The 26,414-nt window shown below is 42.5% G+C and overlaps 1 protein-coding gene across 5 annotated transcripts in view; it reads left to right on the top strand.

Moving 5' to 3' along the window:
* The window catches only part of LOC134357777 (alpha-1,6-mannosylglycoprotein 6-beta-N-acetylglucosaminyltransferase A-like), a 158,465-nt gene that overhangs the window by 37,696 nt on the left and 94,355 nt on the right, over positions 1-26,414 (top strand). For all 5 annotated transcript variants that reach the window (XM_063069412.1, XM_063069411.1, XM_063069410.1 and 2 more), the window contains 2 exons: positions 10,253-10,317; positions 25,456-25,545. In XM_063069412.1, coding sequence (XP_062925482.1) covers positions 10,253-10,317; positions 25,456-25,545 — 155 coding nt within the window. The remainder of the gene's footprint in view (positions 1-10,252; positions 10,318-25,455; positions 25,546-26,414) is intronic.

The raw sequence follows: 26,414 nt of genomic DNA, 5'->3' as shown, positions 1-26,414 counted from the left end.
GTGTCCTGTTTCCAGTCCGCTTCCTGCTCTGGTCACTTTGATATCTTGCAGGGCCCTTCGGAAGGTTTCATTGATGCTCTTGCCCAGTGGAAATACAGACGTATTTGCTGCTCTATATACACTCTCAATTAGTTTTGGGATTGGTGTGTAGTATTAACAAGAAAGTAATGCAATGTCATGCTGTGATGTGGTGTACACAATGGATCCCTTGGCTGTCTGTCCCCAGACCACTGCAGATTCTAGTGGGCTTAAACTTTAAGTGTGGTCCTTTGTAGGAACAAGAAATCCCCTTTGTGGAAGAAGGTTGAAATCTATGGCAGTAGGGGTGAACACTTGTATCCCTATAAATATACCTAAAATAGATACTTAAAATTGTAATATTTTCAACGTTTACTCTAGAAAGTACTGTTACTGTTTAAAATCCATGTTTAGTGCACTGAACTCAGCATGTAAATGCGATCACTGTAAGATACAGTACTGAATAATCAATCAGTGACAGTCAATTTCAGAATACCACTCGCTTAGGATAGCATGGATGTGTAAAGGGGGTATATTGATTAGAATTTTAAATCAACTCCACCATTTATCTTCTACCCCGCCTTTCCCTAACTAGTATTTGCACCTGCTGGTGCTTCAACTGCAAAGACGTGGTTACTTGTTGTCAAAGTAATGTGCACCCTAGGGCTGTGGCACATCGTTTCTAAGGGAAATGCAGGGAATCCGGTGAACAAGATTCAGTGACCCATGAACAAATGGCTTGGGCTGTGTTAGAGGAGGTGGGAGGGTACCTAGATTGTTCTCCACACTTTTCAGTGGTTCGTGGCACCCGCACAAGCCTCCTGACTACTTGATCTAATTCTGGTTCCCTTTTTATGCTTGTGCGTAAAAAATTCACCATGTACGTGTGTATCTCTAGTTCATGGGGTTATTATTGAAAACACTGCACTGTGTGCTCCCTTCCTGGTGTAATTAAAACTGCAGTTGCATTGTAGCAAAACATGGATAGGCAATATTTATATCAAATCTAGCAAAAAGCTCACAAAAACTTGCACTTATTTTGAACATGGGTAAGTCTGTAAATAAATTTCAGTGTAATTTATCTGTCCAGAGCTGTGCACTGCACAGATGCCTAATTTAAATTGTTTGCTGCACAGTACTGCAGATTTAAGCGTAATATGCCTAATGTTCTTCTGTGCTTCGTGGATCTGAGCAATAAGCTTTAATATTGGGGGCTTGGTGTTGCAAATGCTCTGAAACCTTTTGCTTTATCTGAGTGTTCCTTTATTCATGCTGTCAATTTATTTTGCAAAGCAGTGAAAAGTGTGCAGAGTGAATTTTCACAGTACTGTATCTCTTTTGTAGTTACTGGACATATCAGACATCTTTCTATAAGGCTGCTTACACTTCCACTCTTCAATCTCCTATTATTGCGCCTTAGCCCTTCTATCTCAAGTAGTGTAAGGAGGTTCCTTCGTAAAACCTTTTGAAAAAATTTAATCTGAATTTTGGTGGAATTTTAGCAAGTGGCACAAAAATCTCAGAATGATAGTGTTACTAGAAGGGGATGAAAATGTGTGGAAAAGAAATGCAGTTTTGTGGAGAAGGAATATCCTCCCAAGGTGAGGCGTAATGATGCTGGAGAGTGAAAGATTAATCATCTTACCTAGAAATGCTTTGCATTGACATTCAGTGCGAGTATTACTCCCCAGGCCCGTTCTTGCTGATTTTCGGCACAAAGCTTTACCAATGACCATTTAGAAATATAGACACAGTGTATTTCTAATATAATTGCTGTTGTTTATTTTAAATCAATTTGCAGACAAAACTAAGGTAAATCTGTTATTGTCAGGTATTTGATCGAGAGGCCTTTACATGGGAAAGCAATCAACATATTCTCAGTTGTTACTCACGTTAACATTTCTTTTTTAAGAGTGTCACTCTCTCAAAAGGTTCAAACATGGTCAGAATTTTAGAAGCAAATCTAGTGGACCAGGGCAACATGGGAATAGAGGTTGTTCTTAAAGGCTGCGTTTCATTCCAAATGGCAACTTTACACCCGACTTCAGTTTTTTAAATTCCTGATTATAACTTCCCAAGTCCCTCAAATGGTATTTTGCAATAAATAGAAACATTAAATCTTTAAAAGAAGGCTAATCTTAAACAAAATTATACTACATGAACACTAGCACTATATACACTAGCATTTCATCCGTTTTTTTAACTTCTGAACTGAGTCCTTTAATTCTAAGTTTATTCTGCAAACAAGGACACTAGGTGATGTGCACTTTCGGAGTTCCAGAATTCCAGAATCTTCAATACAGATCAAGTGAAATGTAATATAAGAACCCCTTATTTGCTATTCTCATATTAATTAAGTAATTTGACTCAAATTGGAAATAGCTTTGGCTCTGTTCAGTCTTGGGATCTGGCCTTTGCTAATCAGATCAATTTCCTGCCCTTGCCTGAGAAGGTATGGGGATTCCTTGAATTCCACAGTCTCTGTGGTAACACATTTCTATTTGCTGCTACAGTTTGCACCTTTTACTAACTGCTGTTCTGTTTAATTAGAAAAGATCACTTCCTAACCTTGTGCAATGTGTTGCTTTTCACTTGAGAAAAATGTTTGTGCCACTCCTGGGTAAACCAGTATTTCTTGCAATTTGCACAGCAGTAATATCATCTCCTAGGCAGGTTAAGTGTTCATTTAAATAATAAAATCAAGAGATATTAACTATTTTTTGAAAATTTCAAACTATCCAAAACTATAATTTGCCTTGTTAGCTTTTCCTTTTAAAGTGTTAAGCAAGAGGAGTTGCAGCAAAGCTTAATCATTATCATGTGACATTGTTTTGTGTGTCGTCAATAAAGTTCACTTCCAAAGGCTGACGATACTCTACTCTCCGTTTCTTATTTGTCTGGTTCTTTTGTGTGTTGGTTTGTTCTTTGGACTGGGAATCTTTTCTGCTTTTTAATGCATTTTTCTTGCCTTCTTTCCTTATACTTACACAATGCCTGGTGCCAACAATGATGTTTCCTCATTACAGGACTGAATTTGATTGAAGGTACAATGCTTGTTGGTCAGCTGAGAGCCTGTGTGATAAGAATGCACAGGCACCCTGTGTAGTGCCCCAAACCCCAGGCTGTCCTCCATTGGCTTGAAAGGAGTTTGATCTCACTTCTTCATTTAATGCAGATCACCAGGGTTACAGAAAGAGCTTAGAAAGAATTTCAATTATCCTCACTAAAGGCAGGTAAGGACAGAATAAGATCAAGATCCACATCCACACTGTGAAGACTGAAGAATGTAACAGGCGATACTCAATTAAATCTGTTCTGACAAGGTTTGATCAATTAAAAGTGGTTTTACCAAGGTAAGAATAAATGCATTGCACTTCTGCTATAAACATTCATATTTTTATACAGACTTGTCCAAAGTTATGGCAAAGAGCGGACAGCCAGAGACTTTTTCCAGGACAGAAATGGTTCGTACAAGGGGGCGTGATTTGAAGTTGATTGGAGGAAAGTATAGGGGAGATGTTAGAGGTTTTCTTTACACACAGAGAATTGTGAATGCATAGAACATGTTGCCGGGGGTGGTGATAGGGACAGATACATTAGGGGTATTTAAGGGACTCTTAAATAGGCACGGATGATAGGAAAATGGAGGATTATATAGGAGGGAAGGGTTAGATGTTAGAGTAGATTAAAAAGTTGGCATGCATTGTGGGCTGAAAGGCCTGTTTTGTGCTGGTCTTTGTTCAAAGCAGACTTTTTAAAATATTGTTGGTGCTGCCTTACGTAGGTTCATGTTCAGAGCATATTTGTAGGAAGGAAGAGGTAATGGTTTAATATTTCATCAGAACAATTTTTTTGTGTTTATGCGTGCTTTAGGTGTTAGCGTGGGCTAATTTGCTTAAAGTATGTTCTAATATACTTAGTCAATGTAGGTATTAATTAATAAGTATGGATGGTCTGTAAACTGGCAAATTAAAATGCCAGATCAGGAATGTCAGTGACCTGTGAGTTATTTGTGGAGAGAAAACAGAAGTAATCTTTCAGGTCAATGATTTTGTATTTGAATTTTAATATTTCACAATAGACTTGTATGAACTGCTTGTAGCCATAAGTTAAGTGCAGATATTAGCTTTTGGTCTGAAACATAAGTAGGCACGACACATCTTTGCACTTAGAAAGATACTGCACTTCTTGTTACAGAATGCAATGAGTTCTCCCAAATAGAACAATGTCTGATCACAGTTTGGTGGTTACACACCAACCCCACTGTGCAGCATAAAAATATTGGGAGTTCTCACCCAAACAGTGAAAATTCCTTTGACTGCAATGTGTTATACATTGTCAGTCTTCAGAGCAATGTGCTCATCAAAATCCTTTTGTTTCTCAGAAAACTTAAAAACTTACCAAAGTGCTGCTATTATCTTACTGGAATGGTGTATGTGGGAAGGGTAATTATGTTACAACAACATCATACAATCACTTTTCTACTCCAGTTTAATAACTTCTTAACATGTCTCACTGGAAAATTCCACACTAAAAGCCTCTCAATTCTCAGTTGAAGCCATCAGCAACTGTTTCAGAGAAGACTTAGACCATAAGACATACGAGCAGAATTAATCCATTCAGCCCACCAAGTCTGCCCCACCATTTATCATCCCTCTCAACCCCATTTTCCTGCCTTCTCCCTGTAACGTTTGACACCCTGACTGATCAAGCACTTATCAATCTCTGTTTTAAATATACCCAATGACCAGGTCTCCACAGCTATTTGTGGCAATGAATTCCACAGATTCACCACCCTCATAGACATAGAACATAGAACAGTACAGCACAGTACAGGCCCTTTGGCCCACAATGTTGTGCCGACCCTCAAACCCTGCCTCCCATATCCAACTTAAATTCCTCCATATACCTGTCCAGTAGTGTCTTAAACTTCCCTAGTGTGTCTGCCTCCACCACTGACTCAGGCAGTGCATTCCACACACCAACCACTCTCTGAGTAAAAAACCTTCCTCTAATATCCCCCTTGAACTTCCCACCCCTTACCTTAAAGCCATGTCCTCTGGTATTGAGCAGTGGTGCCCTGGGGAAGAGGTGCTGGCCATCCACTCTATCTATTCCTTTTAATATCTTGTACACCTCTATCATGTCTCCTCTCATCCTCCTCCTCTCCAGAGAGTAAAGCCCTAGCTCCCTCTGGCCAAAGAAATTCCTCCTCATCTCTTTTCTAAAGGGATGTCTTTAATTCTGAAAAGTGCACTCTGGTCCTAGACTCTTCCATTGCTGGAAACATCTCCCCAGCCTTGGAATATTATTGGAAATATTATTAAAGCAATAGCAACACTGAAAAATCCAAGATAACCAGGCAGTGTGGTTTTGTTCAAGAACAATCAATCACTGGAGTCTTGAAGAAATAACATCTCAGGAATTACAGAGATAAATGGCGTCCCTTTTCTTTCCAATTCTAATGAAGGGTCTCATACTTAAGCCTTGACAGTTTATTTCCCCTCCACAGATGCTCCTGACTTGCTGAGTTCCTCAAGCATTTTGTGTGTGAATAAATGGTGGATGTAGATTTCAGGAGGAAATTTAATAAGGCGTATCAAAGGTTGTTGCAGGAAACAAATGCTCGTGGTGGAGGAGGTAACCTTGGTTGGCTATCAAAAAACAGCCTAAATGGGTCTTTTTGTTTTTCACCAGATGTCACAAGTGACATGCCACAGAGATGCTGCTCAGGGGCCAACTTCAGGATCAGAATCAGTTTAATATCACTGGCATATGCTGTGAAATCTGTTGTTTTGCAGCAGTAGTACATTGCAATGCATAATAAAAAATTAAATTACAATTTTATATATATACATAAAAAGAGTAAATAGTGCAAAATAGTTAGTGAGGTAGTGTTCATGGGTTCAGTGTCAATTCAGAAATCTTATGGCAAAGGGGAAGAAGCAGTCCTTGAAACATTGAGTGTGTGCCTTCAGCCTCCTGTACCTCCTCCCTGATGGTAGCAATGAGAAAAGGGCATGTCCCGGGTGATGGGGGTCCTTAATGATGGAAAGTAACACACACAAAAGGCTGGAGGATCTCAGTAGGCCAAGCAGCATTGATGGAGAGGAATAAACAAAGATTTTGGGCCGAGAAACCTCTTGATGGATATCGTCTTTTGAAGGTGTCTTTGATGCTGGGGAAGCAAGTGTAAAGATTAACGGCACCAAATATATGTCATTAATTTGTCAAAAACATTCATAAGTGGGAAAGCTATAAAGAGGACTGGGGAAGCTACAAAAGTTTACAGGTATGTTAGTAGAGTAAACAAAGGTCTGGGAAAGTTTGTCTAGTGTGGGGAAAGCGTGAAAATTCCTGTTATAAAGAAGCTTATTATTTTAATAGGGAGTATTTGTTGAGCTCAGATGCGGAGTGTGGGTTCTTGTCATAATTCACAACAGATCAGTGTGCAAATAGCTTAGATAGTTAAGAAAGCTAGTAGTGTAATTTATTGCTTGAAATTAAGTGCAGTAATGAGGAGGCATACCTGAAACCACACCTGTGGCATGTCACTTGTGACCGTATGCAGTATTAGTCTTGTTCAGGGAAGGGTTGGAAGGTTCAGTAGTCTAATTCCCAGAGTGGTAGGGTTGTCCTATGAGGAAATGTTGAACAAACCAAGCTTGTGTCTGCTAGACCCACTAACGTGATGCTGGAAATCAAAGCACTCCTGAAGAGGGGTCTCAGCCTGAAACGGCAACTGTTTACTCTTTTCCATAGATGCCGCCTGGCTGCTCAGTTCCGCCAGTATTTTGTGTGTGTTGCCTTGTGTCTGCTCGAGTTGAGCAAAATGGGAGATTTGACTGAACTATTAGATCTGTACGCAAAGAAGAGAAAATTTGCTGATACTGGAAATCCAAGCAACACACACAAAATACTGGGGGATCTTAGTAGGCCAGGCATCATCTATGGAAAAGAGAACAGTTGCCGTTTCAGGCCGAGACCCTTCATCAGGACTCCACCTTTGTTGATTAGATCCTGAGCTGCTTTGACAAGGTGTATGTTGAGATGTTATTTCTTGTTATGGAAAAATCCAGAACAAGTGCTTACTTTTGGAAAATAAGGGATTGCCCATTTAAGAAATCATGCATAGACTCTTTTTCACTTAGTAGTTGTGAGTCTTTGGCCCTCTCCTATAAGAGTGTTTGAATATTTTGTCACTCTCTCTTCCTCAATGGAATTAGAGTGTTTGAATATTCTGAGGAAGTGGTGGGGAGTTTCTTGGTGAACAGGATAGTTAACTGGTTGTGCATTTGAAGTTGAGGTGAGTGGGAGTATTCAACCTCTCACTGCTATGGGCAGAAGTTCCCACTTGTTTCAAAAAGGCAACAATTATACCAGTGCCTAAGAAGAATAATGTGGGCTGCCTTAATGACTATCACCCGGTAACACTCACACCGACAGTGATGAAATGCTTTGAGAGGTTGGTTATGACCCCTGTCTCAGCAAGGATCTGGACCCATTGCAATTTGCCTATCGCCACAATAGGTCAACAGCAGACGCAATCTCAATGGCTCTCCACATGGCTTTAGACCACCTAGACAACACAAACACCCACGTCAGGATGCTATTCATCGACTATAGCTTAGCATTTAATATCATCCCTGATTGAGAAGTTACAGAACCTTGGCCTCTGTACTTCCCTCTGCAATTGGATCCTCCACTTGCTAACCGGAAGACCACAGTCTGTGCGGATTGGTGATAACGTATCCTCGCTGATGATCAACACTGGTGCACCTCGGGGGGGGGTGTGCTTAGCCCACTGCTCTACTCTCTGTATACACATGACTGTGTGGCTAGGCATAGTTCAAATACCATCTATAAATTTGCTGACGATACAACCATTGTTGGTAGAATCTCAGGTGGTGACGAGAGGGCGTACTGGAGTGAGATATGCCAACTAGTGGAATGGTGCCACAGCAACAACCTGGCACTCAACATCAGTAAGACGAAAGAGCTGATTGTGGACTTCAGGAAGGGTAAGATGAAGGAACACATACCAATCCTCATAGAGGGTTCAGAAATGGAGAGAGTGAGCAGTTTCAAGTTCCTGGGTGTCAAGATATCTGAGGATCCAACCTGGTCCCAACACATTGATGTAGTCATAAAGAAAGCAAGACAGCGACTATACTTTATTAGGAGTTTGAAGAGATATGGCATGTCAGCAAGTACACTCAAAAATTTCTATAGTTGTATCGTGGAGAGCATTCTGACAGGCTGCATCACTGTCTAGTATGGAGGGGCTACTGCACAGGACCGAAAGAAGCTGCAGAAGGTTGTAAATCTAGTCAGCTCCATCTTGGGTACTAGTCTACAAAGTACCCAGGACATCTTCAGGGAGCGGTGTCTCAGAAAGGCAGTGTCCATTATTAAGGACCTCCAGCACCCGGGGCATGCCCTTTTCTCACTGTTTCCATCAGGTAGGAGATACAGAAGCCTGAAGGCACACACTCAGTGATTCAGGAACAGCTTCTTCCCCTCTGCCATCCGATTCCTGAATGGACATTGAAGCTTTGGACACAACCTCACTTTTTTTTTAATATACAGTATTTCTATTTTTGCATGTTTTTAAAAAATCTATTCAATATGGTAATTGATTTACTTGTTTATTTATTACTATTATGTTTTATTTATTATTTTTTTTCTTTCTCTGCTAGATTATGTATTGCATTGAACTGCTGCTGCTAAGTTAGCAAATATCACATCACATGCCGGTGATAATAAACCTGATTCTGATTCTGATTCTAGTGTTATTGGATAGTCACACAGGCTGAGTGGTCTGCTGCTCCTGATTCATGTGCTCAAGAAATATATTTGGCCACTGCAGTAATGTAGCAGTTAGCGCGATGTTGTGACATCTCTTGGGGCATCAGAGTTTGGAGTTCAAATCCAGCGTCCTCTGTAAGGAGTTTGTACGTCCTCCCCGTAAACTTATAGGTTTTCTCTGGGTGCTGTGGTTTCCTCCCACAATCTGAACATGTACCGGTTAATTAGTGAATCCTCCTGTGATTAGTCTTGTGCTTAATAAGTAGGTTGCTGGGTGGAGCAGCTCGATGGATCCGAAGGGCCTGTCCCAAAAAGTATCTTTAAATAAAATAAATAATATACTTCAACATTCAGAGCAACTTCAGCACACCATGTAAACTATTGTATCTGAAAGGAGGTGTTGTTCTTGGCAGTTGGGATTATTAACCGTTGATTGATTTTTAGTCAAAGTTCTCACCAAAGGTTTCTTTCTATTTTCCACAGATAACTGACTGCTCTTCTTCATAAAAGCATTTTCAGTGATCAAAATACTTCAGCTTTGAAACAATATAAAATAGTCTTTTACTACTAGTGGAAAATGTAATTTCCTCATTATGCATTGGCCAAAGCAAAACTTTATAACAGATAATTTTAATTACAAGTGAACTAATTCTGTTAACAAGTTCAAACCATTGAAATACAAAATAATGTCAGGTGATATCTATTACAATGTACATAGTCTAACACAATAACATTTATTCCAAAATTTTAATGAAGCTTTTGTTTACAATTTCTCAGTCAAGCATATCTGAAGAATGATTTATAGAATTTGGATGTAATCTATTTTTGTCATTTCTGAACTAAATATAAATAACTACAGGTTATAGTGGTAGTTAGTGCATTTGCCCAGAGAACACGCGAGCTGTGCTGCCAAGGTCAGACCAGTTCTGTGCTGAAGAGTTTGGCTGGGACACTCTCTGCATCCCTGAGACAGAGAAGATAAAGATCAGCTTGGGTTTCTGAGTTCCTGCTTGTCATTCAGTAAATAAAACAAATCAAAAAACCTCAGTAAAAGTTTCAAGGCTGCAATATAGCGGATGCCCACTTGATGCAAGGTATTTCACCCAAGTGTCAACACCCTTAGAAAACCAGTTATATTTTTAACACAGCTATATGTGTCAACGTAGCAAGGCTATATTGTATGTAATGGGGGTCCTTGTACTTGTAGTAAAGTATGATTTCCTGAGATTTCACAATGTTTAGTTGTGTTATGGAGGAAAACAGATCATTGGGTCAGCATTTTTTTTTCTCCTGTAGGAAGCTATCAACAGCGAATGGAGGTGATGTTACCAAATAGATGAATGCATAAAGCAATCTTCAAAACTATCAAGTAATAACTTCTGAACAGTGAAGACACATAATTCATTTCAACTTATTTTCATTACAGAGTTTACATCTTTGTGTGGATTAACATCAATAGATGGTTTTCCACATTGTCAAGGCAAAGTTAAGGTGAGGAGATGACGTGATCATCAGTGATTTGGCAATGAAAAGTTATTCTGTGGAAGTTTAAGAGGGAGCGATGTGGTGGGTACTTAAAAATGAATTCTTTTAGTTTCTTTCCTGGTTGAGTGATTTGTCAGTGCTGGCTGTTTAAGCTCAGTGGAATTAGGCATAGTACAGGGAGGCTTCAACCAAGAATGGAAGAATGACAGAGAAAATAAGTGAGTGAATATCATTAATAAATGAATTTCTGAAACTGGTTGGTGAAGGTTACTCCTATCTTCACTCCACTGAGGCCAAGGGTATGGGTCTGCTCTGGTTGCTCGAGGCTCGGCTATCTTCATCCCGCTATGTGCTGAACTGGAACTGAGGCTGTGTGCTTGTCCAGCTGATCCAGGATACTGGTCTGAGAACTCGCTTTCATTCTAAATGTCTCCTTGTCCAGCTAATCCAGGATACCGGTCTGAGAACTCGCTTTCATTCTAAATGCCATTTACTTGCTTTTATTGTTTGTACAATTTGCTTTGTTTTCTCTCTCTGCATTTTGGTTGTCTGTTGATCTTCTTTAATGGGTTCTTCTGGGTTTCTTGCTTTGTGGCTGCCTGTAAGGAGATGAATCTCAAGGTTGTATAAAGTATACATACTTTGATAACAAATGTATTTTGAACTTTGAACCTGTGGACTTGATATGCTTCCTGTCACGTAAAGGGAATGTGTGAAGCAAGCTAGGCACCATATCACTCTGGTCTGGATGAATTAGTGAGTAATCATAAAGGCAATTTATATATTAAGGACACAATCTCTTTTTTTAAAAATAGTTTGCCCACACAGTTCAACAGTATTTTTGATGAATGTACTGTGCCCTCAGATTCATGAACCTCCTTCCTGATGGAAAAATGGGGGGTGGGGGCAGGATGTAATGGATGCTGCCTTCGTGAGATGTCACCTCCTTAAGATGTCCTCGAAGGAGGAATGGGTTGTGTGCGTGTTGGAGATGACTGATAAATCTGATAAAGTCTGGACTCTCAGTAACTAGCAGAAATTGCTAAAGGTGCGATGAAAGAGCCAGGACTTGTGTCACCCTTTGAGAAAAGAATGGAGGAGAGGTTTGGGACAGAGATCACAAGCAACAAGAGAGTCTTGGGATCAAGTAAGTCTTGTCTGTTAGCGAAGTACAAAGTGCTGGAGGAATTCGGCGGGTCAGGCAGCTGGTCCAGGAAGAACTGTCAACATTTCGGGATGTCTTCCAACAGATCGTGCCTTGCTCTGTATTCCAACACCAGCAGTTCCATGTGTCTCTGCTCTCTATTCCCAGTATTCCAGCACGGACACTCACCTGTGTCTCTGCTCTTTATCCCAGTATTCCAGCATGGACACCCACCTGTGTCTCCGCTCTCTATCCCAGTATTCCAGCACCAGCAGTTCCTTGTGTCTCCGCTCTCTATCCCAGTATTCCGGCATGGACACTCACCTGTGTCTCCGCTCTCTATCCCAGTATTCCGGCACGGACACTCACCTGTGTCTCCGCTCTCTATCCCAGTATTCCGGCACGGACACTCACCTGTGTCTCCGCTCTCTATCCCAGTATTCCGGCATGGACAGTCACCTGTGTCTCCGCTCTCTATCCCAGTATTCCGGCATGGACACTCACCTGTGTCTCCGCTCTCTATCCCAGTATTCCAGCAGGGACACTCACCTGTGTCTCCGCTCTCTATCCCAGTATTCCAGCACCGACCGTTTCTTGTGTCCATGAGACCATAAGGCATAGGAGCAGAATTAGGCCATTCAGCCCATTGAGTGTTCCACCATTCCATCATGTCTACTCCCAGATCCCACTCAACCCCATGCACCGGCCTCTCACCATATTCTTTGATACCCTGACCGACCAGGAAACCATCAACTTCCACCTTAAATATTTCCACGAATTTGGCCTCCACCGCAGTCTGTGGCAGAGCATTCCACAGATTCACCACACTCTGGCTAAAAAAAATTCCTCCTTACCTCCGTTCTGAAGGGTCACCCTTCAATTCTGAGGTGGGGCCTCCCATTTCCAGACACCCCACCACAGGAAACATCTTCTCCATATCCACCTTATCTCGTCCTTTCAACTTCGGTGGATTTCAATGAGAATCCCCCGCCCCCCTGCATTCTGCTAAATTCCAGTGAGTACAGACCCAAAGCTGCCAGATGCTCCTCGTGTGTTAACCCCTTCATTCCTGGAATCACTCTTCTGAAGCTCCTCTGGACTCTCTCCAATGACAAGAAATCCTTTCTGAGATATGGAGCCCAAAACTGTTGGCAATACTCCAAGTGCAGCTTAACTAGTGTTATAAAGGCTCGACATTATCTCCTTATTTTAATATTCTATTCCCCTTGAAATAAATGCCAGCATTGCATTTACCTTCTTTACCACAGACTCAACCTGTAAATTAACCTTCTGGGAGTCTTAAATGAGGACTCCTAAGTCTCGGTCCGCTCTGCGTCCCAGTATTCCGGCATGGACATTCACTTGCATCTCCACTTTCTATCCCAGTATTCCGGCAACGCCAGTCTCTTGTATCTCCGCCCTCCATCCCAGTATTCTAGCATGGACAGTCTCATGTCCGCTCTGTATTCCCAGTATTCCAGCACCTGCAGTTCCTTCTGTCTCTGCTCTGTACTCTGAGTATTCCGGCGATGACAATCCCTTGTGACTGCGCTCTCTATCCCAGTATTCCGGCAATGACATTCTCTTGTATCTCCACTCTGTATTCCCAGTTTTCTTGCACTGACAGTCTTTTGTGACACCACACTCCATCTCAGTATTCTGGCAACGACAGTCCCTTACTTCTCCACTCGCTATCCCAGAATTCTGGTGATGACAGTCTCTCGTGTCTCCACTGTGTGTTCGCAGTATTCCAGCACTGACAGTCTCTCGTATCTCCGCTCTCTATCCCAGTATTCCAGCACTGATAGTCTCTCGTGTCTCTAATCTGTGTTCGCAGTATTCCAGCACTGACAGTCCCTCATGTCTCCACTCTCTGTCCTAGTATTCCGGTGATGACTGTCTCATGCCTTGGATCAGACCGAACTGAGCCACTGGAGGCTAGGATCAGACCAAGTGGGCAGTTCGAGCGAAGCCACTGGACGCTTGGATCGGACTGAACTGAGCCACTGGAATCTAGGATTGGACTGAACTGAGCCACTGGAATCTAGGATCGGACTGAACTGAGCCACTGGAATCTAGGATCGGACTGAGCTGAGCCACTGGAATCTAGGATCAGACTGAACTGAGCCACTGGAATCTAGGATCAGACTGAGCTGAGCCACTGGAATCTAGGATCAGACTGAACTGAGCCGCTGGAATCTAGGATCAGACTGAACTGAGCTGCTGGAATCTAGGATCAGACCGAGCTGAGCCACTGGAGTCTAGGATCAAACCGAGCAGAGCCGCTGGAATCTAGGATCAGACTGAACTGAGCCGCTGGAATCTAGGATCAGACTCAGCTGAGCCGCTGGAATCTAGGATCAGACCGAGCTGAGCTGCTGGAATCTAGGATCAGACTGAACTGAGCTGCTGGAATCTAGGATCAGACCGAGCTGAGCCACTGGAGTCTAGGATCAGACTGAACTGAGCTGCTGGAATCTAGGATCGGACTGAGCTGAGCTGCTGGAATCTAGGATCGGACTGAGCTGAGCCGCTGGAGTCTAGGATCAAACTGAGCAGAGCCGCTGGAATCTAGGATCAGACTGAACTGAGCCGCTGGAATCTAGGATCAGACTGAGCAGAGCCGCTGGAATCTAGGATCAGACTGAACTGAGCTGCTGGAATCTAGGATCAGACTGAGCTGAGCTGCTGGAATCTAGGATCAGACTGAGCTGAGCTGCTGGAGTCTAGGATCAGACTGAGCAGAGCCGTTGGAATCTAGGATCAGACTGAACTGAGCTGCTGGAATCTAGGATCAGACTGAGCTGAGCTACTGGAATCTAGGATCAGACTGAGCTGAGCTGCTGGAGTCTAGGATCGGACCGAGCTGAGCTGCTGGAGTCTAGGATCGGACCGAGCTGAGCCACTGGACTCTAGGATCAGACTGAGCGAAGCTGCTGGAATCTAGGATCAGACTGAGCTGAGCTGCTGGAATCTAGGATCAGACTGAACTGAGCTGCTGGAATCTAGGATCAGACCGAGCTGAGCCACTGGAGTCTAGGATCAGACTGAACTGAGCTGCTGGAATCTAGGATCAGACTGAGCTGAGCTGCTGGAATCTAGGATCAGACTGAGCTGAGCCGCTGGAGTCTAGGATCAGACTGAGCAGAGCCGCTGGAATCTAGGATCAGACTGAACTGAGCTGCTGGAATCTAGGATCAGACTGAGCAGAGCCGCTGGAATCTAGGATCAGACTGAACTGAGCTGCTGGAATCTAGGATCAGACTGAGCAGAGCCGCTGGAATCTAGGATCAGACTGAACTGAGCTGCTGGAATCTAGGATCAGACTGAGCTGAGCTGCTGGAATCTAGGATCGGACCAAGCTGAGCTGCTGGAGTCTAGGATCGGACCGAGCTGAGCCACTGGACTCAAGGATCAGACTGAGCGATGCCGCTGGAATCTAGGATCAGACTGAGCTGAGCTGCTGGAGTCTAGGATCGGACCAAGCTGAGCCACTGGAATCTAGGATCAGACTGAGCAGAACCGCTGGAATCTAGGATCAGACTGAACTGAGCTGATGGAATCTAGGATCAGACTGGGCTGAGCCGCTGGAATCTAGGATCAGACTGAACTGAACTGCTGGAGTCTAGGATCGGACCGAGCTGAGCTGCTGGAATCTAGGATCAGACTGAGCAGAGCCGCTGGAGTCTAGGATCGGACCGAACTGAGCCACTGGAATCTAGGATCAGACTGAACTGAGCTGCTGGAATCCAGGATCGGACTGAGCTGAGCTGCTGGAATCTAGGATCAGACTGAGCTGAGCCGCTGGATCAGACTGAGCTGAGCCGCTGGAGTCTAGAATCAGACTGAGCAGAGCCGCTGGAATCTAGGGTCGGACCGAACTGAGCCGCTGGAGTCTAGGATCAGACTGAACTGAGCTGCTGGAGTCTAGGATCAGACTGAGCTGAGCCGCTGGAGTCTAGGATCAGACTGAGCTGAGCCGCTGGAGTCTAGGATCGGACCGAACTGAGCCGCTGGAGTCTAGGATCAGACTGAACTGAGCCACTGAAATCTAGGATCAGACTGAGCAGAGCTGCTTTAATCTAGGATCAGCTGAACTGAGCTGCTGGAGTCTAGGATCAGACCGAGCGAAGCCGCTGGAATCTAGGATCAGACTTAGCTGAGCCGCTGGAATCTAGGATCAGACTGAGCTGAGCTGCTGGAATCTAGAATCAGACTGAGCAGAGCCACTGGAGTCTAGGATCAGACCGAGCTGAGCTGCTGGAGTCCAGGATCGGACTGGGCTGAGCTGCTGGAGTCTAGGATCAGACCGAGCTGAGCTGCTGGAATCTAGAATCAGACTGAGCAGAGCCGCTGGAGTCTAGGATCAGACCGAGCGAAGCCGCTGGAATCTAGGATCAGACTGAGCTGAGCTGCTGGAATCTAGGGTTGGACTGAGCGGCTAGAGACTAGGATCGGTCCAAGTGGAGCCACTGGAGGCTCGGATTGGACCAAGCTGTTGGAGGCTAGGGGTGACCAGGCTGCCCACTATGTGAAGATATCATTAACAAGGCCAGCATTCACTCTCCAGTACTGGTTCTCCTGAAAAGGCTCTATGTCAGCCAGATCATGCCCTCTGGAAGGAGGCACACGAGTCTCAGGACCCACACCACCAGGCTCGGAAACAGTTAAGCATCAGGCTCCTGAGCCAGCGTGGATAATCTCAACCCTGTACTGACTCCACAGCCGATGGACTCACTTTCAAGGCTCCACAACTCATCTTCTCTGTATTAGTAACATTTTTGATTTGCCCACTTTGTCGCCTTTTGCATAGTGGGTGTTTGTCAATGTATAGTCTTTTCATAAGTTTAATTACATTTCTATGGGAAAGATTGAAGGGAAGAAAGCAAGAGGAAGACAAAGACAAATGATGGTGGAGACAGCAGCCAGAGAACTGGAAATGAATACCAATGAATTGATCCACTTGACCCAAAACAGGAGTGTGTGGGCCATGGCAGTCAAAGCTCAAACTGGCCACGGCACCTGATGATGATAATGAATTGCATTTCTTTACTTTCCCCTGAATGCCTGCAAAAATTTAATGTCAAAGTGGTATAAAGTATGGGAACAGATATTCTTTAGATGATAAATTTATTTTGGGTTTTGACTAAACCACTGGTGAGAATTCAAGATTCAAGATTACTTAATGTCGTTTCCTGTACACAAGTGAGATAATTGTTACACCAGATCCAATGCAGCACAAAACAAAAGATAAAGAACACGATAATTTAAAAACACACAATAAATGTAAATACATCGTTGTGGCTATCCCTGGAAGTCGAGGATGATGGTCTTCGTTCAGTTGATCTACTTATGGGCTCTCAAGTGGCTTATGGGTCCAGTCTTGGCTTTGAAAGCTCTTCCGCATTGAGAACGGGTAGTTCCAGATGGCAGATTGGGCTTTGGTTGTTGCTGCCTCTCTTTCCATTTTCTTCTCTTTTCTTCTAATTCTACACATCTGTTGGCTTCGAAAGTTGCTGTTCCTTCTCGGATGATGGCTTGCCAGAGTTTCTTGTCTTTGGCATTGGTTTCCCAATTGTTGATGTCGATGTCACATTTCTTCATGTTGGCTTTTAAGATGTCTTTGAATCTCTCCTGTTGTCCACCTCTTTTACGTTTGCCTTCTTTAAGCTGGGAGTAGAAGATTTGTTTCAGCAGACGTTCGTCTTTCATCCGAACAACATGACCGCTCCACCTTAGTTGGTTTTTGATGACGTAGGCTTCAATGCTTGTTGTTTTTGCTTCATTTAGCACACTGACGTTGGTTCTTCTATCTTCCCAGCTGATATTTAAGATGTTTCGAAGACAACGTTGATGGAACTTTTCAAGTGCCTTCAGATGTCGTCGGTATGTTGTCCAGGTTTCTGATGCATAGAGGAGCGTTGGGATTACCACTGCTTTGTACACTAACATTTTGGTGTCTGTTCGGATGTCACGATCATGAAAGACTCTTGTTTGGAGACGTCCAAAAGCTGTTCCAGCACATTTAAGACAATGTTGGATCTCGTCACTAAGGTCGACATTGGAGGAGAGGTGACTTCCAAGATACTGAAGGTGGTCCACGTTTTTCAGGGTTGTTTCGCCAAGTTGAATTGATGGTTCTATCGGATTTGTCTCAGTTGGTGACGGTTGATAGATGATCTGAGTCTTCTTGGAACTGATGGTTAAGTCCAAGTTTCGTGTATGCACGGTTGAAGGCAGTCAGAATCTGTTGTAGGTGGTTTTCTGAGAGAGCTGCAACACTGTTGTCATCTGCGTATTGGAACTCGATGAGGGAACTCGTGGATGTCTTGTTTTTGGACTTGAGATGGGCAAGATTGAAAAGTCTGCCATCTGTTCTGTAGACAATTTCGATTCCTGGTGGTAGGTCATCCTTGGTGATGTGGATGATTGTCACAATGAAGATGGTGAACAGAGTTGGGGCAATCACGCTTCCCTGTTTTACTCCTGATCTAACTTGAAAAGGCTCACAATTACTGTTGCTGACCAAGACTGTGGCAAGCATGCCATCGTGGAGGAGTCTCAGGATTCGATTGTACTTTTCAGGGCATCCATAGGTGGATAGGACATCCTATAGGAGTTCCCTTGATACCGAGTCAAAGGCCTTGGTGAGGTCGATGAATGCCATGTACAAAGGTTGAAGTTGTTCATGACATTTTTCTTGTAGTTGTCGCATTGTGAAGATCATGTTGATTGCTCCACGTGATGATCTAAAACCGGCTTGTGTCTCTGGAAGGATCTTCTCGGCTAAAGGATTGAGCTGGTTGTTCATGATGCAGGTGAGGATCATGCTAACAGGGAAATTCCACGATAGTTTCCGAATTTGGATCGATCGCCTTTCCTTTTGTAGATGGTAATGATTGCTGAGTCTCTAAAGTCTGCTGGTACGTCTTCACTTATCCAGATCTTGATGAGAAGTTGATGCAGTTGGTAATGAAGCGGGCTACCTCCAATTTTGTAGACCTCGGCTGGTATTCCATCGAGTCCAGCGGCCTTGTTGTTTTTCAAGGTTTTGATGGCTTCCTGGACTTCCTCAAGTGTTGGTATTTTGCTTAAGGAGTCGTCAACGGGCTGTTTTGGAATGTTGTTAATCATATTCCTGTCAAATGAGACGGTTTGATTTAGAAGATCTTCAAAGTGCTCCCTCCATCTAGAATTGATGTCAGCATTGCTCTTCAGGATCGTTGAACCATCTTTGCTTTTGAGAGGGACTTGACGGTGAGTGGATGGGCCAAAAATAACTTTAGTTGCATTGAAAAAGCCTCGAGTGTCATTGCCGTCTACTAGTTGTCAGATTTCCTCAGCTTTCTTCCTCCACCATTGGTTTTTCAGGTTTCGGGTGCTCTTCTGGACTGCAGCCTTGCATTCCTGATAGTGTTTCCTTTGGTAGCCGATTGTTGGTCATTTTGTAAGGTGGTGAATACTTTCCTCTTTTCATCGATGAGTTGTTGGAGTAGTTTGTCGTTATCATTGAACCAATCCTGATGTTTTTTCATCTTGAACCCAATTGTTTCTTTGCAGGATGTGATGATAGCGTTCTTCAATTGATTCCAGTGTTCTTCTACAGATGGTGGGATTTGTTGAGGCAGTTGTTCTTGAAGATTTTGTTGGAACTTCTGTACATGGCTGATGTCTTGAAGGATGTCAACATTGAATTTCTTAATAGTGTTCTGATTTTCTTTTTCTTTTTCAATATTTTTATTAATTACCTGCATAGACAAATACAAAGTACATTATGGTATTATGGAAACAGAAACAAGATTGAAATTCCCCATTACTATGTATTGTAAATTAACCATAATATTGAAAAGGTATATTTTATTCCAATCTAAAGCAAAAACAAAACCCCATAACAAAATAGAAAAAAAAGAGAGGAAAAAAAACAGAAAAAAAGCTGTTTGGTTAAAAGAAAAGGGAAAAAATATCACTGACATATTGTCATAAATTCAAACATATAATAGCCATTATCATTGCTGACCAAATCAAAAATTGTGAAAGTAGTTCTAAAAGGGTCTCCATAATGTGTAAAAATCTTGTCTACGTATAGAAATAGAACACCTTATCTTCTCTAGATTTAAACATGGCATAACATCAATCAACCAATGGGCATGAGTAGGTGGAGCAGCTTCTTTCCATTTAAGCAACAAAACTCTTCTGGCTAAAAGAGAAATAAAAGCCAAAATTTGCAAATCTTTCGGTTAAGAGTAAAATCATTTCCTCCAACAATGCAAAACAAGGCAGTCAGAGGGTTGGGTTTAAAGTTTACTTTAAAAAGCTGAGAAAGTTTGAAATACTTCTTTCTAAAATTTGTCAAGCCGCGGGCAGGACCATAACATATGAATTAGAGAGGCCTCTTCGACATTACACATATTACAGTATGGAGAAAAATCTGAGTAAAAACGAGAGAGCTTATCTTTAGTCATATAGGCTCTATGAACCACTTTAAATTGTAAAAGACAGTGACGTGCACATAACGAAGTGGTGTGAACAAGTTTAAAAATTTCATTCCAAGTATCCTCATCAATTGAAATCTGTAGGTCTTGTTCCCTGAGGTTTTCAATTTTGTCTAACGGAATGTTTCTCAATGCCAACCGCATACTATAAATATTAGATATATATCCATTATGAAAAGGTTTCAAAGTAAAAATTGTATCAATTAAATTCTTATCTGGACATTTAGGAAATGTATAAAGTTGAGAATGCAAGAAGTCTCTAATTTGTAAATATCTAAAAAAATAAGCTTTACGAAGATCATATTTAATAGATAGTTGATCAAATGAGGAAAGACTATCTCCAACAAACAGATCCTGAAAACATTTAATACCTAGTCTATTCCACTCTTTAAAAACTACATCAGCCAAAGTAGGTTTAAAAAAATTAAAAATTGGGACTAGAGAGTGAAAAACCAAATAACCCAAAGAATTTTCTAAATTGTAACCAAATCCTCAAAGAATGTTTAACTACAAAATTATCAGTTAAATTACTTAAGAATAGAGGAAGTGAACAACCAAGAAGAGAAATAATAGAAAATTTATTAACAGAATTAACTTCTGAAGAAACCCAAACCGGACGGTCTTCACGATTAATGTAGTATATCCAAAACGTAAGGTAGCATATGTTGACTGCCCAGTAGTAAAACCTAAAATTAGGTAGGGCTAATCCCCCTTTTTTTTTAGCTTTCTGAAGATGAACTTTGTTTAATTGGGGAGTTTTATTCTTCCATAAGTAAGAAGATATAATCGAATCTAAAGAGTCAAAAAAGGATTTAGAAATAAAGACAGGTAGGGCTTGAAATAAGTATAAAAATTTAGGCAAAATATTCATTTTAATAGAATTAATACATCCAATTAGCGATAAAGAAAGGGGAGACCAATTTGAAAGTACCTTCTTAACATATTCCAAGAGTGATAAAGTTTTCTTTAAAAAGAAATTGCGATTCTCAGTAATTGTTATACCCAAATATGTAAATTGATTTCTTACAATTTTAAAAGGAAGGTCAGAGTTGACTGATACCACATTATTCAAAGGAAAAAGTTCACTGTTATGAAGATTAAGTTTACATCATGAGAACTGACTAAATTCAGAAAGTAAAGAGAGTATTGAGGGTAGAGAGGACTCCACTTTAGAAATGTAGAGCAAAAGGTCATCAGCATAAAGCGACACCTTATGAGTGATACCCCTCCTTAAAATACCTGAGATGTCAACGAAACGCAATGGCTAAAGGCTCTAAAGCCAAATTGAAAAGCAAAGGGCTCAAAGGACATCCTTGTCTGGTTCCGCACTGGAGATGAAATGGTTTAGAACTCTGAGAGTTAGTAAGAACATGTGCAGTGGGAGATGAATAAAGTAATTTAATCCATTGAATAAAATTGGAGCCAAATTTAAATTTCTGGAGAGTTCTACAAGGCTTTTGCTCCTTTGCTTATCCCTCACTTACTTTCTGCTCTTTCTGACTCTTTTAAGTTAGGTTGGTTGCCGCAATCTTTTTATGATGCCTCTATTTCACTTATTCTCAAAAAGAATAAAGATCCAGCTGATTGCTCTTCCCACAGACCTATTTCTTTACTTAATGTTGATACTAAAATTCTATCTAAACTTTTGGCTCATAGGATGGAAGACATTCTGCCTTTTATTATCTCTGATGACCAGACCGGATTTATTAAAAATCATTATTCTCATTTTAACATTTGTCGTTTACTGAATGTTATCTATTCTCCCTCTAAAGAAACTTCGGAATGTGTGATTTCTTTGGATGCTGAGAAAGCCTTTGACCGGGTTGAATGGAATTATTTATTTAAAATATTAGAAATAATGTTCTGATTTTGGTGTTTCCTTTATGTAAATACATAAGATAGCTTATATACATTGATTGTATGTCCATAAAGTGACGCTAGTCTGTTTCTAAGGTGACTGACAGGAAATGATAAAAGAGTCGTGGTTGTGGGTGTGGAGGGGTTGATCAGTCTTACTGTTTGGGGAAAGTAACTGTTTTTGAGTCTGATGTTCCTGGTTTGGATGCTACATAACCTCCTCCCTGAAGGGAGTGCAACAAGCAGTCTATGAGAAGGGTGGGTGGGTGGGATCCTTCATGATGTTACTGGCCCTTTTCCAGCACCTTCCTGAATCTATGTCCTCGATAGTGGATAGGCTGGTGCCGGTGATGTATTGGGCAGGTTTGACTACCCGTTGCAGAGCCTTCCTGACTGCCACAGAGCAGTTTCCGTGCCAAGCAGCGATGCAGCCTATTGGGATGCTCTCTATGTGCATCTGTAGAATGACGTGAGTATGGATGTGCATATTCCAACTCTCTTCAGCCTTCCCAGAAAACTGAGGTATTGGTGAGCTTTCTTAAAGGTGTAGGATATGATCTGGGACCATGAGAGGTTGTGCGAGATGTGCACTCCCAGAAGTTTGGGACTGTTCTCAGTTTCCACTGCTGTGCCACTGATGTAAAGATTGGTGTGAGTGGTGTTAGTTCTCCCGAAATTACTCCCATAGATGGTGCCTTCCCACATTAGTAAGATATAAACAGGATCTGTCGGAGGAAAGAAATTCTTGCCTTTTCAGGGCTCTACTCGGCATCAGGAATCATATACTCTATATTTTAAGTTTAAACACAAGAGAGCCCGCAGATGCTGGAAATCCAAAGCAACACACACAAAAGCTGGAGCAACTCAGCTGGTCAGGCAGCGTCTATGGAGAAGAGTAAACTGTCGACGTTTCTGGCCGAGACCCTTCAACAGGACTGGAAAGGATGGGGGAGGGAATCGGACTAAAAAGGTGGGAGGATGGGAGGAAGTAAAGAGCTGGGAAGTTGACTGGTGAAAGAGATACAGGGCTGGAGCTGGGGGAATCTGATCGGAGAGGACAGAAGACTGTGGAAGAGAGGAAAGGGGGGAGGTAAGGAGATAAGGTGAGAGAGGGGAATAGGGAAATGGTGAGGGAGGTGGGGCATTAGCAGAAGTTTGAGAAATCGATGTACATGCCATCAGGTTGGAGGCTACCCAGATGGAATATAAGGTGTTGGTCCTTCACCCTGAGTGTGGCCTCATCCTGGCAGTAGCAGAGGCCATGGACTGACCTGCTGGAAAGGGAAGTAGAATTGAATATGTGTGGCCATGGGGAAATCCCAGTTTTTGTGGTGGACAGAGCAAAGGTGCTAGGCAAAGCACTCTCCCAATCTACATCAGGTCTCACCAATATACAGGAGACCGCACTGGGACTACAGTAGATGATCCCAACAGACTCACAGGTGAAGAGTTGCCTCACCTGTAGGGGCAGGTGTAGCACTGGTTCAGCTTGAAAGGACAGTGCTAGGAGGGAGATCAGTGGCGAGGAATGAGTGGACGAGGGACAAGACTCTGCAGATGTTGGAAATCCAGAGCAACACACAAAGTGTTGAAGGAGCTCAGCAGGTCAGGCAACATCTATGGAAAGAAGTAAACACATGAAGTTTCAGGCCATGACCCTTCATCAGGACTCGGTTCTTCCAGCATTTTGTGTGTGTTGGTCACGTTGGTAAGACACCCAGTTTTGAGGTAGTGGTTTTCCCAGGCACCCTTTGCTCATCGTTGCTTGCCCTGTCAGTGGTTGGAGTAAAGCTCACAGGTAATAAATACTGAATATTGTCCTCATTTTTATGTTCTTTCTGATTCATTCTCCCTGTTTGCACATCGAAGTCTTCAGTTTCCCCAGCCCCCAGCTCTCCCACAGTCCAAGCGGAATGGTGGCCAGCAGTCTTCAGTCATCACTGTACGTTGGAGGTTAAACCGCAGGTCCCCAACTATAGTCTTTAGTCAGCCTTCCCTCTCTCACCATCACCTACCAGGCTGGCAGTTTGGCTTGTTCGGCAAAACTGCAAACAAATAATTTCACTAAGGACCTGCCTTTGATTCCACCAGAACCTTCAGGTCTTGCTAAGTTCCTCCAATAAAGGTGCTAGGTATGTGCCTGGCTTCTCCATCAATGATAGGGTCAGGGTGTCAGGTGGCAGAGACCCGCAACTCTCAACTCGTCATCTTTCATGAATAGAAGGACATCCCTTTACAACACAGATGAGGAGGAATTTCTATAGCCAGGGAGTGGTGAATCTGTGGAGTTGGGAGGGAAAATAAGTCAGCCATGATAGAATGACAGGGCAGACTTGATAAACAAATAGCCTAATTTTGCTGTTTTCCTTATAGTTTCTTCTAAACACTCTCCAATGTCAGCATATCCCTTCTGGGATAAAGGGCCAAAATCTGCTCACAATCCTCCAAGTGCAGCCTCACTAGTGTCTTATAAATCTTCATCTTATTTTTCCTGTTTTACATAGAACACTGAACATGGAACAGTACTGGCCCTTCAGCCCAAGATGTTGTGTTGACTTCTTAACCTACTCTAAGGTCAATCTAACTCTCCCTCGTACATATCCCTCCATTTTTCTATCATCCATGTGTCTATCTAAGAGTCTCCTAAATGTCCCTGATGGATTTGCATCTACCATGGAATGTGGATCATTGAAAAAGTATGCAATCTTCAGTGGCAGCTAAATGAAGACAGGTGAATGGGGCAGAGAGGGGGCCCTTCAGAGTGGTATAAAGACTGGCAATGGACTGGAGGCTGGGTCTGAAATTCACCTGTGCACAGTGGCTTTAGCTTGAGCAATCATCAAGAACAGTGGCAAGATGCCATGTTTGTGGCATAGCCTTTGAACTTGACAACGATGGGCAGCTGAAAGTTCTGATGTGTCCACAGTCTGATATCAGGGGAAAAAATCTTGAATGATATTGAGGCAACCAGACTGTACATCACAGTCACACACACGAAATGGGACTCAGCGCTTACTGGATATTATTTGTGCTCTACGACAAGCACACGGAAGCTGACTGAAGCTGTGCTGGGATGAGTGACAGCATCAAGAGGAACGTGACAGAGGTGTGCCATGGAGTGGTGATGGACGAAAATGATGTGGTCAAGCTTGTGAAAGGGCACACAGCAACCAAGAAGGACTCAGTATGAAATTGTCCCATGTCCCACCATTACAGATAGCTTCAACAACACACTGAAAACGTTGGAGGAATGTGGCATGTCGGGCAGCATCTGTGGAGTAGAATAAACAGTTGATGCTGACTTGCTGAGCTCCTCCAGCATTTTGTGTGTGTTGCTCAAGTTTTCCAGCATCTGCAGAATCTCTTGTGTTTTATGATTTACTGGTAACTTTAACCAGGTGATTTACGATGTGTGAGGCAAATCTGAGCAAGTAAAAATGCAGATTTATTGGGCAGAACATGACCCTCATTAAAGAAAACATACCAAGAAATAAGGCTTTAAAACTTGCCTGTTTAAATGCATATTTTTGTATCCTTCTGTTTATCTTGTATTGCTTAAGATGGGCTCATAGATATTAGCAACCATGAATGCAGTAGATATTCGTAACTGAACTCAGTGTAATTTTTTCACTAAATTTCTTCTCCCTGCAGTGGATGAAGGAGATGTGGAAGTCTGAACCTTGCTATGCGAGCTACGGTGTCAATGGATCCATCTGCTCATTTATTTTATATCTCAGTGAGGTATTTGCATCTCTCCACTGAAATTTCTTCAGAATTGGTTTATTATTGGGAGTTGGTTTAATATTGTTATATGTACTGAGATACAGTGAAAAGTTTATCTTGCGTACTGTTCATACAGATTAGGTCATTGCACAGTTCATTGAGGTGGAACAAGGTAAAAGAATAATAATGCAGAATAAAGTGTAAAACTACTGAGAAAGTGCAATGTAGGTAACTGATAAAGTGCAAGCTCATAAGGCAGGTTGAGAGGTCAAGAGCACAGCTTAGAAGGGACTGTTAAAGAGTCTGATAACAGTGGGATGAAGCTCTTCCTGAGCCAGGCGGTACATACTTTCAGACTTTTGTATCATCGGCCTGATGGAAGAGGGGAGAAGAGAGAATGTCTGGGGTGCGTGCGGTCTTTGATTATGTTGGCTGCTTAACTGAGGCAGCTAGAAGTACAGACAGAGTTCATAAAGGGGAGACTGGTTTTCTATAAAAGAATATTATATTCATACCCACTACTTTGTGTGTAATAAAACCTACCTCAGACATCCCCTATACATTCCTCCAATCACCTTAAGATTATGCCCCCTTGTATTAATCATTTTTGCCCTGGGAAAAGTCTCTGGCTGTCCACTTGATCTATGCCTTTTATCAAATTGTACATTTTTTTTAAGTTACCACTCATCCTCCTTTACTCCAAAGATAACAGCCCTAGCTTGATCAGCTTATCCTCATAGACACGCTCTGTAATCCAGGCAGCATCCTGAGGTCCAGTCAGCATCAGGAGCAGAGCACTGTGAATTAAATAAAACTACAGAAGAAGCAAATGGGGCGGCCATTGTTGGGAGTGGGCCAGTGGTGGAAAACAGGGCGGCCATTGTTGG

Source organism: Mobula hypostoma, chromosome 17, assembly GCF_963921235.1.
Source record: "Mobula hypostoma chromosome 17, sMobHyp1.1, whole genome shotgun sequence".
Lineage (NCBI taxonomy): Eukaryota > Metazoa > Chordata > Chondrichthyes > Myliobatiformes > Myliobatidae > Mobula > Mobula hypostoma.
This window is presented reverse-complemented; position numbering and strand designations above follow the sequence as displayed.